The 14,961-nt window shown below is 43.1% G+C and overlaps 1 protein-coding gene across 3 annotated transcripts in view; it reads right to left on the bottom strand.

The window, feature by feature from the left end:
* TTC7A (tetratricopeptide repeat domain 7A) overlaps nt 1–14,961 on the bottom strand; it is a 181,146-nt gene that overhangs the window by 116,452 nt on the left and 49,733 nt on the right. For all 3 annotated transcript variants that reach the window (XM_054195000.1, XM_054195001.1, XM_054195003.1), the window contains exon 11: nt 7,212–7,316. In XM_054195000.1, coding sequence (XP_054050975.1) covers nt 7,212–7,316 — 105 coding nt within the window. The remainder of the gene's footprint in view (nt 1–7,211; nt 7,317–14,961) is intronic.

Below are 14,961 nucleotides of genomic sequence, written 5' to 3'. Positions count from 1 at the left end.
ACAAGATGCCACATGTCCTCCCCCACAGCGGGCATGGCAAAGCATCACTTTGTGATCACAAAATGCACAGCGTACTGCTGTTACCTGGTTGCTAGCAGCACCACTGGCAGCTTCCAACACCACGGAAAATATATTTCTTTTGGCATCAAGAGTGCTGGTAACAGCTTGAATTCAGTTTCCTTAGGATCATTGTATTTTGCTTGCTTCTGAGGAAATAACAAATAAAGTCTCAAAGCCACACAGATACACCTCTGATTTGGGCCTTACTGTTCTTACATTCTTCTGCATACTCTGCACTGAATAGCTGGTGGAGAGGCTGGTGGAGAGAAGGGCAGCACCACAGGTTGCAGGGAGAGGCTCCCTGCCTCCGAGACCTGCATGGAAGAAAGCTCAGAAAGCAGATGTTGGGGAAAAATAACCTAAAAGGAACTTTTTGTATTTCGAAGTCAAGCTGTATAAACTGTCAGGAGGCACCTGGAAGCACTAGCTAAGCAACCTCTTCACCGCACCAGAAACACACACACAGGTGGCACCTGGAGAGAGATAGGCTGCCAAACTGTGAGCTAACACCAATAAGATCGTAATGGCGTGGGGTTGGGTTTTTTTTTCCCCTTCCACCCCCTCCATCGTCTTTGATGGAAAAGGGACAGTTGTTAGCTGCATAACCCTGAGGGATGTTTTCCCTGAAACAGAGAGTGGCTGTTCCAGCCACCCTTGTTATTTGACTATGTGTTTTGGTGTGCGCTCGAGCCAAGCCCGGGGGCACACTGACAAGGGAGTGGGGAACAGCAGGTGCTGTCCCCTGGCCTATCGCCACCCAGCTGGTTCCCAACTGCCACCCAGCTTGTTTTTAGAAAAGCTCAAGCCCTACCCCACTGAATCAACACCCTCCAGGACTGTAAGTGGGAGCTGCAGTTCCCACCAGCGTGGATTTAGAACAATTAAGGACCAGCACATTGATGACGTACAGCAGCACTGAAATAGCACCTACTATGCTAAAAAAGAGGAGTGCAGAAGGGAGGAGGCAGGAAACAAGCCAAGTGACAGTGGACTTAAGACATTAGACAAAGTTAGTGAAACAGGGGAGTTTGGCCACCAGTGAGACTGAGTGATACCCAAGCATGTAAGAGACTCAAATCCTACAGAAAGCGCATACATAAAAGTACACATGATATTAACTAGATCGATTGACCTCTTCTTATCATTTTTGTTATACTGGGTTGTAGGTATAGATACTAATTCACAGAGGAAAAAAAATAAAAATTGAATATTGGGAAAGGAGAAAGAGAAGAGGAAAAATACACAGGAAGAAAGTGGCCAATAAGGCATAGTATGATGGAAAGGTTTTGTCCCACAGCTGTTTACAGCACACAAGGTGAATCATGCTACATATATCGGGGAAAAAAAAATTCCTGTGCTTTCTATTGTTGGTATAGTCAGCATTTTCTCCATGTGTCACCAGTGCTAAGCCCACCAACTTACTCTGCATGTAAGCTCAGCCCCCTGCACTTAGGAATACTTAGGCCTTTCCTCCACTCTAGCAAGAGTGGTTTGTTCACAAGGGAGATAATTAGAAGGCAAAATTCTTGGTCATTTTTGATGTCTAAAATGCTTGGGATTGCCCCAATAACAGTAGCTGTGATGTAAGCAAGCAGGTCTTTTAAAAGAAGGAAGAAATCTCTAGTAGCTCCATACCATTCACTGCTTTCTCAGTAACCTCTCGCCCTAGCGATGTCGGTCCTCTAGAGTGTCTGCTCAGCGGGCAGAATAACTCTGATAATGGCACTAGATTTAATCTTTCAATAGTATTCATACTGCAGTAAGACCTAAGCATTTCCATGCGACTCCAGGGCTCCTAGGCAACTGGGTACAAGCACATGCACAGCATTTATTATCTATAGTGACAGGGTCAACAACGGACAGAAGGAGAGAGAAGCACTGTCGGATTAAGTGGTCTGTGAAAGTAATGAATGATAAGCTGTTACCTCAGAAGTATGCAGCTCTAAATCTACATCCTGCCAACCTCTCCCCTCTACACACACATCATGATGTATTGACTTCATGGTATGCCTTCCTTACTTTTTATGACACCGTGCATGGTCTGGTCTGGCCTGGCCCGACCCCACTCTCTTCTCTTCCTTGACTGATGGCATAATCTCTGCCTTGCTAGCAAGTGCTGGAGCAGAGCGCTTCACTGTGCACATGGGAACCAGGGAGTTCAAAGAAATGAGGGAAATGTCTGCAAGGCACAGCACCATCTGACACTGCAGCTTTTGCCATGGAGTGAAGTCCCCCCAAAAGCTCATACTAACTGACAAAACCAGCACCATTTGGTGCTACACAAGTTTAGCACAACACCACGGTTTCTGTGGTATCAACTGTGGGGCAATGAAAACAATGAGAACATGCCTCATATCTTCCTACTGTCTGTCAGACCAGAGTTCTAAAAGATTCAAGCCTATCCTAGGATTATAGTCCGTTTGTCTCTATGCGTATTTACAGCGTTTTCAACAAGCACCCATTGAAATCAATTGAGTAAAAGGCACAAGAAAGCATCATAGTAACCCTAAATGCCTTTAAATAAGGCTCCTAAAATTAAGAAATTCAGTATTTAACACTTGCCTATAGGCAGAAGTTCTGGTTTTAGTATTTTCACAACACCTGCCATAACAGGGTCCTGGAGAACCCAAATCAGTAGTGGACTTAACAGTACTGCACTATTAAAATATTAAAAACAATAACTCATGCTGCAACTCAAAGTCACTGCCAAAATAGGCAAGTGAGCATTCAGCTGAGGTCATGCCAGGGAAGGCTGAGCGAAAGAGGAAATTGCAGCAAGCCTTTTGCTAAATGGAACTCTGACTTTATAGTGGGCCAAGGCAGGACAACCTCAGTATGGACACACGCCATAGTAAGCTACATCAACTTTCCTATGAAAATTTAAAACAATACTCTGAACTTCAATAGTCAAAAAATTCATAGTGCATTCTGGAAAGCTAAAAGACTGCTGGCTAAACACAAATGGGCTTTGTATTCACTTGCTAGAATCATTCACGTGCGAGTTCAGCAAACTGTTGAGCTGAAACCTCAGCAAACTGGAAGGCTAGGCAGCATAATGCCTCAAAAGTAATTCTGAGCCCACTATAAATACACTTAAAACACCTGTGTAACAGGCTAGATACAGTATAAAAGTTCCAACTTTGCTGAAAACTTTTGTATTTCATAGCTTTATTAGGTACATGTCCACCTGCATCCTGACCAGACAAGGGTGGTCTATACAGGTCCACTAGTTTTAGAGATTTCCTGGTCCTCCAAGACAACTGGCATAAACTTTAAAATTAATGAACTATCGATTTCCTGTTCATCTGACCTTTCTTTTTTTAAAAAAAATATTTGTGAAAACCTATAATTCTGAAAAAGGTAACCAAAACATTGCTTATATCACTCAGTTGTTTACTGCAGGCCCAATCCTGAAAGCTAGTGGTTGATGGAGCAGATCCTCTGCTGATGTAAGCCAGCATGGTGCCAGTAATATGCCAGTGGAGTAGTGCCAACTTACATCAGCTAATAATCTGGTCATACTGTCACAACAGAAGCTGGGGGCGTTTAGTTCTTTTCCACATCAGGCTCTGTTACATACTGATTTGCATGGCACAGTGTGAATGTATGCATGTTTTTACTTTGATTTGTTCTGCATTGAGAGATTATGTCATAGATGTGATCTGGGCATCCTCAGTATTGTAAATCACTATGGTGCGTTTTTTGTTTCCCGTGGTTCTTAAACTATGCTGAGATACCATGTAGAAAGCCAGCAAAACAAGTTAAATGACCACTAGATTAATCAGGAAAGAAACGGTTCTGTGCTCCTTGTGACATTGTATAATTATCCAGCTGCATAAATGCTTCTGTTGTTTGGAGTTTTTTTACTGCTAGTAACTGAAGTAAGACTAAAGTACTGCTTGTCCATGGACCATAAACAAACTGAATACAATACTGCACCAAAAGCACATAGTAGACAGATGCAGGATATAAATTAGCCGTTTCATTTGGATAAATGGTGAGCGGATTTCACTCTTTTCCCGCCTAGCCAGCAATGAAGTACATAGACATATTTCCTAATTGGGAAATTAATCATATTTTGTATGTTCTGAAAAACAAGATACATTTGAGTATTTGTAACTGTTAATATTTGTCCATTAGACTGTTCCCATGCCATGTCTATCCCCCTTTCTATTTATACTGGCATTGATCAGCTTGTTCACTTCCAGTTTAAATGATTCAATTCTGATTTGATTGCCATGTAATTTAAATGCAAATAATTACTGTAAGGATGACATTTAGAAAAACAGCTCTGCTAAGCAGGAAGGTCTTTATTAGGCACAGGAGCTTGCCAGTAATATCAGAGGCATCCCTTTGACTATGAGATGTGGGAATGTATCATTTCAGTTCTTTTAAAATATGCTCCGATTTCCCTCTGACTCGCCTTAATTAAAACTCTTCTATACCATCGTCAAGTTTGGTATCAGGGCAGATCATCGGCCACTGAGTGAAAGGAAGAGAGGAGAGGAATATTTTTAATTTGGTTTTAGTTTGTAAGGTTGTGCTCTAGATAACTGCAGTAAAATCACCCCCTTGTGAAATCACATTTGTATTTCATACTGCACCCCAGTTCTGAGCCAGGGTCTGATTGAAAAACACTGGAAAGTGTTTCACACAATGAAAGAGCAGTAGATAGAGGAAAAAACCCTCTTACTTTGCAATAATCAAAACCAGCTTATTTTCCTCTTTTTTTTTTTTTTTTTTTTTTTTTTTTTTTTTTTGAGTTAGACTGTTACTTTATCAGCTCTGCCATGTATGAGAAGTCTGGAGATACTGGAATGCCTGAGGACAGAGTTGTGACTGAATTACAGTCTCACCTTCTTTTCTAAATGTCTCTATAACAAGGTATTCTTTATATGCTAGCTGTGTTAGCAGATCCAAAGGATGTTGGGGAAAGCACCAATGAGAAGGACAAATCCTGACTCTGCCCATTTCCTGGCATACCAGCATCTTCAATTTGGGCTCATAATTTCATATCCAACTCCTCATCCATCACAGTCGGCAGACTTTAATGGTACCATTTGAAATTTAGTCCTCAGTAGTGAGAGCTGCATGAACAACGGAGTAGCACACAAAAGAAAAAGGATTCTATACCATTTCTTTTCTCGCAGTACAGAAATCTTGTCCTTTCACCTCAACACACACCAATGACCCAGTGTTTGGTAGAGTGCCTCCATTAAAATGTCATTGCTCCTGTTAAACATAAGAACGTCTCAGGGATCTTGATTTTAGCACCGATTCTCACAAAATGCATTCACTGTATTTCAATTTTGTCCAAAGGCCAGGCATGGCAGAAGTCACATGTTTAGAGAGTATTGAGTGACCACAGCCTTCTTGAAGTCACTATTTGTGTTTAGAAGTAGTCAAAGTTAGTCAAAGCACATCTGAATGGATTATTCTGCTATGTGCCTTGCTGCCTTCTCTCAGGATCCTGAACTTCACCACCCTGTAGTCATTGCAGTCAAGGCTGCCCCCAAACTTCACATTCCCAACCAGTTATTCCTTGTTTGTAAGTATCAGGTCCAGTAGAGCGTCTTCCCTCACTGGCTTCATGGCTCCAGTGACTTCCCCTTGTTGGACTGATGTTCACAGAGCAGGAAGACAGAAGAGTAAAAGATTTATTTGCAACACGGAGACCCCAAGCTTGTCTCCTACACTAAAATTCAGGCTCCTAGACAAAAACTAGCCTGACCTCCAAGAAAGATTTTCCTCACATTTAACACAACTGTTCTGCTGGGTTTTAATTTTTTTTTTGCCTCCTGACAATCACTGAGACAGCAGAATTGCCAGGGGAAGCTGTCAGGCTCTTGCAGTCCCCCAACTATGGCTCCAAGTGAACGCAGGAGCCCCTGAAGTTCCTCTAGCTTCAGACCCTACAGAATAAAAATTATCAATATACTTGCTGATGTTTTAGACTAATGACAAGTTGACCTTGCTCTGAAAACTTTATCAGAGATACTAGTGTGTTTAACACAGTTGTAATGTCTGGCTTTCGTATTGTTTTAATATCTCTGAGAATCAAGAAAAAAACCTTGCTTGCTTTATTTAAAAAAAAAAATTAAAAAAAAAAAATCACTGTGAGTGTTATTTTATATCACCAAATGACTTTCGGCCCTCAAAATTTAGATATTGAGCTAAAGGTGCAAGTGAGTTAAATTGGGTAGTTCAGCAAGGATTCCCTCAAGGCCCTCAGACCGGAAAGATTTTTCCTAGAACAAGATACTTCGCAGTTTTTGCTGACTCACATACGAGTCTAACCATTATAGTTTGAACAGCATAGTTCATTCAAAAACATACATAACCAGATCTCCTCGTTGAGAGCGGTGTAAACCAATAAAGCTCAACTAAGTTCAGCTGAATACCAGCTTTCACCAGATAGGGATGTAGAGGATGGGGAGGCAGCAGGGAAGTGGACACAACAACAGCAAATCTAACCCCAACAACTTTTAACCAAAATCTAGGCAGATCCTTCTAGTATTTTCTTTCATGCTTTCTTGCATCTTTGTTTTACTTACATTAGCAATTATAATCCTTCACTGACTGGAGGGACACCTCGTGGTGAGGACAGGTGAAAACAGCAGGCTGCCATTCAATTAATTAAACCAAGCAGCAAAAGACTGACAGATGTTTCTGCTCCTTTGGATAATCAGAATTTCACAGGCACAGACTTCCACTCCCACTCTGCTTCTAGGGCATACATTAACACATCCAGAATAGAAAACACTGACACAGCAACTTCAAGAACAAAGGACTGAGTTGTCCAGCAGACCTGAACTGTCTAACAGTCCATTCATAATTATTTACTTTTGTGTTTCAGGGGCTACAAGAAGAGTAGCCAATTCAATTTGACACTTGGTTGAAGAAGCAGTCCCCAGAATGGTTGCTATGGCTTCTCCCCACACCCTCCCCACTTTGTTTAATGTGCCAACAAAATGCATTTCAGTGACTCACTGCAAAATTTCTTGCTGGGATTTTAATGGTTTTTTTAAAAGGCATGCATGCGTGTATGATTTTTAACAGGGATTCCCTTTCTCCCCACTGTAACTACACTGTGGCACCGTCACTGCAGCACCTGATCCATTCCATAACAAGAACTACATCAGCTTGCTTACCCAGTGTAGCGACCCAATGCAGACCTTGGCAGCCAGGAGAGGAACGGTGGGATCCGTAGGTCGCAGTTTAGCACACTCTTTGAGCACTGACACAGCATATGCTGACTGGAGGAGGAGGAGGGGGAGAGAGGAGGAGGAGGAAATAAGAAAGGGCGATTAGACAATGCTGTTACAGAGTCCAAACAAGATATTTCAGTGAAATGTACAAAAAAGCGCTATGATGTAAAGAACCACATGTTAGCAACAAGTTAGCAACTTTATTCCCACCTCCACACACACAGAGACACATGTGTGCACATGCGCACGCAAACACACGCTCTTCCCGCGCCCAGAGGAAACACACCAAAGAACCAGCCCTGGCTGTGCCCTTTACAAGGAACAGTTTTCCTCGGCTGTTAACACACTGGTTATTTTAATTCTGCCCTCCCAATTCACAAGAATTCTGCTATGGTTTTCCTTGCACACAACCATCTTCCAGTAAGTCAGAAAAGAACATAAAGACCTTATCCCTCCAGTACATTAACATTTTAGGCCAACTCTACTGAGAGAGAGGTTTATGCAGGTAAAGTAATCTGCTCTGTAGATTGTTTTGTGTCTTCTCCAGTTGCAGAACATACAAGAGGACAACTGGGATCCCACCATGCGAAGTGTGGAGCAGGCAACTACAGAGCAATACGCTGTTCAGTGCGTGGTCTGAGTAGCACGTGTTAGAAAGAATGTCCACAAAACTCTTGCTGTCTTTCTGGTGTTAGGTTACCATTAATGAATGATGTTTAATAGCTCTTTTGATTCAATGTACTCTACAAACATTGCTTTTTACAGCACGCATTCATGGCTGCCAGATTTCAGAAGGTTTAAAGGGGAATGAGGAAAGTCCGAGACGCTGGTGAGAAGGTCTGGTCAGCCGATGAGGAGGTGACAAAAGTTGTCCTGCCACAGCCCTAGCCCACCCCACCTGGACCACAGTTTCTTTCACGTTCCCACTCCCTCCTCAACTACTGACCTCTGATCCCCCCAAATTCTCTCATTCTTGAGCTTAAGGGGAAATTTTATTCTCTCAGAATTTCTCCTTTCATGCCCCATTCCTCCCAAACTCTCCCACGCGGTTCAAAGACACACAGAGGCCTCTTTCACCCAGTGTTCTCTCTCAGGAGTACACCAGTCATGGCCTTTCCATATTACAGTAGAGCAGCAACAGAATCTTGCAGAATCAAGCTAACTGCTATTCCTACCACGTCCTGGCCCTCTCCTCCTGACTGTGACCCACCAGAGTTCTCACCAGCACTGGCAGCAGGGTCTGGTGTCTGCTCCAAGCCCCTGCAGCCCCGCACTGCAACTTCGTGCTCCCACCGGTGGCCATAAGCACCTCGCCTCCCTCACACCACACCACACCTGCTGTCTCCTTTCTCCACAGAGCTGAAGGTCCACTTCCTCCTATAGGATTCAAAAGCCTGGACAGAACTTCCCTGGAAGGGAGCCTGGGAAAAGGGAAAAACAGATGTACAGCAGCCTCGCCCATGCTAAGGCAAAGACGGGTTTTGTAACCAAAGACATGAGTTCCGCAGCAATGGAGAGCAAACCCTCCTGCCTGAAAAGTTTGGGTACCTGCCGCAGGGTCTGAGGAGGAGCAACAGCATGCCCTACGTTCTCCAGGCTTCTCCCACCTACCTAGTGCATTAGGTAGCATCAATAAAAGTAAGGAAGTGTTTGCTATTTTACAATTCCAAATGCATAGTTTGCCTAAGGCCAGAAGGAAGCTTGTCTCAGAGCAAACATGAGAATCAATACATTTTGTCCTAGAGCTTAAACCATTACTTCACCCTTCTCAGAAACAAAGACTTGGGTAATTCAACCCTGAGGTACAGGAAGAAACACATCGCTGCGCTCTGCTGTCACAAGGTGACTAGCATCCCTCAGAATGAACCTCTCTGACACCTATTTGCTCAGAACAAGTAGTGTCTCAGGTTTTAATGGCATCTTATTCCTCTCTCACAGAACACTACCTATGCTGCAGGCAGCTGGTATTCCCAATAGCACTGCTAGACGTGTTGGAAATGCAAGCATAACCCCACGCGGGTCCTAGACTGACACATCATCTTTGTGCTCTCCTGCCTATTCTAGTTCCACAGGTGTTTCCAGACAAGAGAAACCCAAAGAATAGAGCAGGACAACATGCACCTTGCCGGTCAGTGTATCTGCAGCTAAATCCCCCCAGCCCTTGTCATCTCACCACACAAAAGTGAACTGAAAAGGCCAGGTATGTAAAAGACCGTACAGTGTCCGGCGCTAATGCTTTCAGAAACAGATACAAACCGAACCCAGTGCTGGTTTCTCAGCTTCCCATCAGCAGCACAACTGCAGGCAAAGCAGGAGGCACCTGGGAGCTGGTGATGGCCACCCAGTGAGCCAGTACAGCCAGCACTAGCACAATCCAGAGCAGTGAGAGGCCTGTCCTAATTTGGGCCACAACTGTAGGACCTTCCAGGGTCTACATACACCAGAGGAGAAGTGATACAACCTGGCTCCATGCCAGCTCCTCTCGAACTCTGCTCCTTACCCGTCTGAAGCCTGTCCATTCAGTAAGGCCGGTCCTCACGACACAAGCCAGCCCTACAGTCTCTGCTCGCCTCAAACTGTAGAGCACTTTTCATGTCCATCCTGAGCCTGTTCAGGAAGCAACTAGAAAAGAGTGACTACTGAATACTGCAAAGCAGAAAATCCTACCCTGTGCCTACACCCAAACACTTCATGCGTGGAGGCACTTTATCACATGCACTCAGGAGCTTCTAAACGTTCATTTACAGAGTCAGCGCTCAAGTTTCCACACTTCTAAAACATTTACAAAGTTATGTCACTTTAAAGAAGTTTATAAAATTTGCAATTAAACATATGGAGCAGAAGTGGTTTTAGAAATAGGGTGGCATGAAGCCTTTCTCCCCAGCTGCATTTTAAAAATTCAAGAGATCTATATAATTTCACCTTGAAAACTTTACTCAGCGGAAATTATATACAGATGATGAAAATGTTAGCCAAGGAATGACAGCCGAAAGAATATCCCACTCCCACAGTGACCTTACTTAGGGGAGACTGGCGTGACATATAATATCAAGGTGTGTTAAAGATATTAATTACAGACATTACAGGCAGGGAACAAATATAATCCACTCAGTATTGAATACAGATGTCACTGGTTTGTAAAAATATTTAATGTGAAACAGCGTTTGTGTAACATTGAAATAATCTGATAATTAAAATGTACATATTCTTTCACTTAGCGTGGGTGGACCAGGCAGCCAAGCGCATTGTTTTTGAGATTCACTGCAAGGCAATAATAATTAGATTTATTGGTGAGGCATGTTTTGAGAAGAGAAGAGCTTGAACTCCAAGTGAGTGCATGCTTCCTACTCATAATTCTAAGCTTCAGAGGGGCTCACATAAAAATTCAAGCCAGGATTTAAGTTCTTTCTGTTTAGCTTGCTAATTGCTGGATTATGACAACTGCACTGGAACCAGTTCCCAAAGATTTCAGAAAACTAGGGATTTGCCTCTGGGTCTCATTTGGCCTCTCTCTGGGAAAAAGGCTTTTAAGTCCCCTCAAACACACACAAACACGTTAAAACAGAAATGGATAAACAAATGGCAAGCTTGCCAACAGCTGCCTCATGGGGGTTTCAAATTTGTTTATGGGAGGTCTAACATAGGAGTTCTCAGTCTTGGGATCCTCATCAGGTTTAAGGAGATTCATGACCATCCTCCCTTTGTTATGACCAACGAAGGATAGAGCTCAATCAGGCTGTGCATCAGGCACTGCTTTAATGGGAATATTCAGCCATAAAAAATAAAATAAATTAAAAAAAAAAAAGGTGAACTGTGTGTAAGGGACTTAAGAACTCCGATTACCTGAGTTGGGCTTCTCCATCCTTCACATACCAACAACTTTGTGTTTATTACAATGGAGCTGGGGAAAGACAGGGCACTAGTGGCTCCATATTTAAATCCAGTATCTATAGGAAGATGGTTTTCTCTGTAAATTTTTTCCTCACCTAATCTACTTGCATACCATATTTTTCTGCAGAGATCACAAACATGCTCCACAATAATTTATGAAAAGAAAATTAGGAAAAGCAATTTCCAGAAAGTAGCAAGCAATACTGACAAATGGCTGCTTTCAATACAGACTTCTGAAAGAGCTCTATGTACCATATCCAATATGGGGCGGCACTTCTTGATCTGCAGCGAGAAATCACAAGGAAGCTCTGAGCAAGGAGAAGGATGGAGAGGACACTTCCCCCTAAGTAATTACTGCAGCCATGGTTTTAAATCCTATAAGGGAGTAAAATGCAAAGAAAAACTTCTATCCAAATATAAAACAGAACTCCCATTCCCCATTTACTAATTATATAATGAAGCATGCAAGCATACTCCTCAAAGATGCTTGCACGTGAGCAGTACAGAACGAAGAATCGTCTACAGCTCTTTCTTACTTTTCCAAAAGGCTTAAGAAATCTTGCCATCAACTACAGTAAATGCATAGAGGCTGCCCAAATGCTGGTTTTCCTAGCTTACTCCAACACAATTTTCATTCTTTCCCCTTCTCTTCTCTCTCACCATACCAAAGCAACAAAAGGAGTCAGAGATTCATTTCATATTTAGAAGATAAAGAAACCACAAATGTAAGTAAAAGGAAAAAGAATTTCCAGACAGTAAATCATGCCAGGCAGACTTGACACACCATAAACAGTTGCTCTTCTCTTGCAAAGGTTCCAAAAACCTTTCTCCTTTTTTGCTTCTTTGGTAATGTATTTCAGCCAGAGGGAACAATGTTCCTCAAGGTGGTGGTTTTGGTAGACAGCCCCATTCCCAATTCACCGGGCAGTTTACTACACAGATGAGTCTCCACAACTAGTACTGCTTTATTTCTAGCATCCTCCTGTCTGATCTTAAAAACTGCAAAGGTATTTTAAAATCTCAAAGGGATTGGCAGGGGGAAAGGGGCAGAATATTTCAACATTATGCAAGAATTAGTATTCCCTGTATCCTGGGATTCACAGCCATCTAGCTATAAATGACTTTGAACCAATAAGGGAAGACGAACAGAGTAAGCCAGCAATTGAGAACTCTGGAATTGGTTGTTCTGATGTTAGTTTTCCACTGAATTTCTAGATGTCTGTGAATCCCTCAGCATGAACATTATTCCCCTAAGACACTTACTTCTCTCAACACAGGGACCAATTCTCTCTCTTTTCTTCTACCCTGTGCTTAGCAAATTAGAGCACTGCAGTTAAGCAGCTTCAAATATTCACTTTTAAAAGCACCTCTTAAATTCTAAGATTTAAAAGCATAAATTTGTCCTTGCTGATGTGACAAACACCCCACTTTACACCTTTTGTCAAGAAAAGAAGGTTAAGCCTGAAGGCAATTATATAGCCCACCTAGGTATTCTGCTTGACAGTCAGGAATCTTTGGAAATTTCCGTTTTTTGTACTATCTACAGCACACAGGCACACCCCTTTCTAATCTTTCTTGTGCACCAAAGGAAACCAAACTATTGAATATTCCCCAGATGGCTGACCTTTGTAACAAGATCTCTAACCAATGAATGTTCAATATTTTAACTTTCATTCCCCAGCAATGCTATTTAAGGAGCCATCCGAGGCCTCTGCTGCTCCCAAGGTTCCTGCCTGCAATGCAAAGAGAAATGTACTTTTTTTATGCCAGTTGCCTAGCAACCAGCCTAAGCTTTTGCAAGGAAACCAACAGAAGGAACAGCCTAAATCATAAAATTCGTCTGCTGTTGCTGCAGAATTATGTATCAAATATATTTATAACTTTCCTTCTAACCTTCTGGAAAGCTGCATGTTAGCAGTATAGGCATGGCTGAGTCAAACTTGAAGCTCCTCGAAGCTGTTAGAGACATCTGCTTTTGCTGCACTGTTTAAATAAGGGGAAGTATTCCCTTTTTTTGGGTGCAACACAGATATGAGCAGCTCAGACGTTAGCTTGTCATTATTTGGCTATGACCAGTATGTATCAGCAACTTGCAAAGTGCGCCAAAAATCAGAGTTCATGTCTAAGACTGGTTTCAAAACCCTAAGACTGCTGCCAGCAGAAGCCCCGGGCAGGGCTGTGGTATCTCCAACTGCTGAGCAGCCAAGGGGAGAACAGTGACGGTGCAAGATTGGTTCTGGGAAGAGCTGGAGCCTACTCCCCTGGAAAAACAGCAGAATGACAGGTGCCAAGAAGGATGTGACTATTTCCCTTTGTATAACACCAGACACCTCCTGTTATTAAGAAAACCATTCAGGTAGACAAGCGTGACTCTTTCTTCCTCTTTGCCTTAAGGACGAACAAACACATGAAGGATAAGAGCAGAGAGGAGAATTCCGGGTAGTTAAAAGCAGCTTTATCTGCCTGGTTTTGCAAGGTGCCATGCTCAGTGCTTAAATCCCCCTACTGCCAGCCTATCTTATCTATATGGTAACATTGACCATTGTCCCTAGGGCATCAGTACAGGCTAGCACGGGAGGATCAGCAATGATGCAGTTGTTTCTAAACTCATTCAGTTGCTGTCCTAAAGGCAAGTGCTGGGCTGATAGTGATCTATCAGCACTGGACAAGAAGGGCTGGACAGCTGTGTGCCAGGCTCATGGAACACAAGCATCAGCAGCTATCCCAGCACAAGGCCTGCTGAGTGCAGCCCTTGCCTCCAGGCAACTTGCTTCCAGCTCCACTGGGCTCTCACAGAGGCTCTTCCCCACAGCCCCTTCAATTGCTCCTCAGCTCTTCCTTTTCACACATTTTGCTGCGCTTCATCACCCAAATGACTACAAGGGGTGAGGGGTAAGAGCAGATTACCCTCTCCCAGCAGATGCTCCAGACTTCCCTCAGCTGGCCTGAGACCGCTCCTCTCAACAAACATATCCTAAAACTTTTCATTCACTAATCAAATGGTGTTGTGGTGGTTTTTTTAGGGCAGAAGCGCTAAATATGAGCATGGAAATGGTTTTATGCACTGCATACGCTAATAATAATAAACATAGACTGATCTCCCATGAATGACTCAAGGTACCCAGCACTTTGAGCCTAAGTAGACTCAGTGTTCATAGAATAATTTCACAGCTATCCCTGAAGAATCCTCCCCCATTACCCTCAGAAAAATAGCACATTGTTGTCATTAATTACAAATCTTGACTCCTTGGTTGGTAGGTAGAAGAGAGGCATCAGTGTTGCCTCATGTTGTTTAAGGCGCATATTTTATCAGTTTAATCTTTCCCTTAAGCAGTATGACAGGTAAAAAAAGACACTCATGATGCAGATTCAGAAGACTTTCTGAAGTACCGTCAGTTTAAGCTAGAGCCCAATCCCACGATCCCTTTCTGAGTCTACTCCCAGGGAGCTCTAGTGACACTTTGGGACACCCTGGCTGGGTCCCGTGTGAGGCTGTTAAGTGTGTAAGGGGACAGAAATCTGAACAAGGGAACATGTAACTGATCCAGCTGGTCCAAGGCCAAGGAAATGCTTGCAAGTGCACAGGGACCCTATTTCACATCCCGTGTGCTTGTAATACATCATCTAGACACTATGACAATTTTACCTCCAGCTTCAGATACGTCAGCAGAGCTGCCCTAGTCTGCAGGGGTGCTGTGTGCTGGTAATCTCCACAACCTCCTGTGGAAACTGTTTAGATGAAAAGCAGCAGCAGAGAACAAGTCTACCCCAAACAGCTGTCTGTCTCTTCCCTACCATGAAG

Source organism: Rissa tridactyla, chromosome 3 (genome assembly GCF_028500815.1).
Source record: "Rissa tridactyla isolate bRisTri1 chromosome 3, bRisTri1.patW.cur.20221130, whole genome shotgun sequence".
In the NCBI taxonomy this organism is placed as follows: domain Eukaryota; kingdom Metazoa; phylum Chordata; class Aves; order Charadriiformes; family Laridae; genus Rissa; species Rissa tridactyla.
Note: the sequence above shows the minus strand (reverse complement) of the source record. Positions and strands in the feature narration are given on the sequence as shown.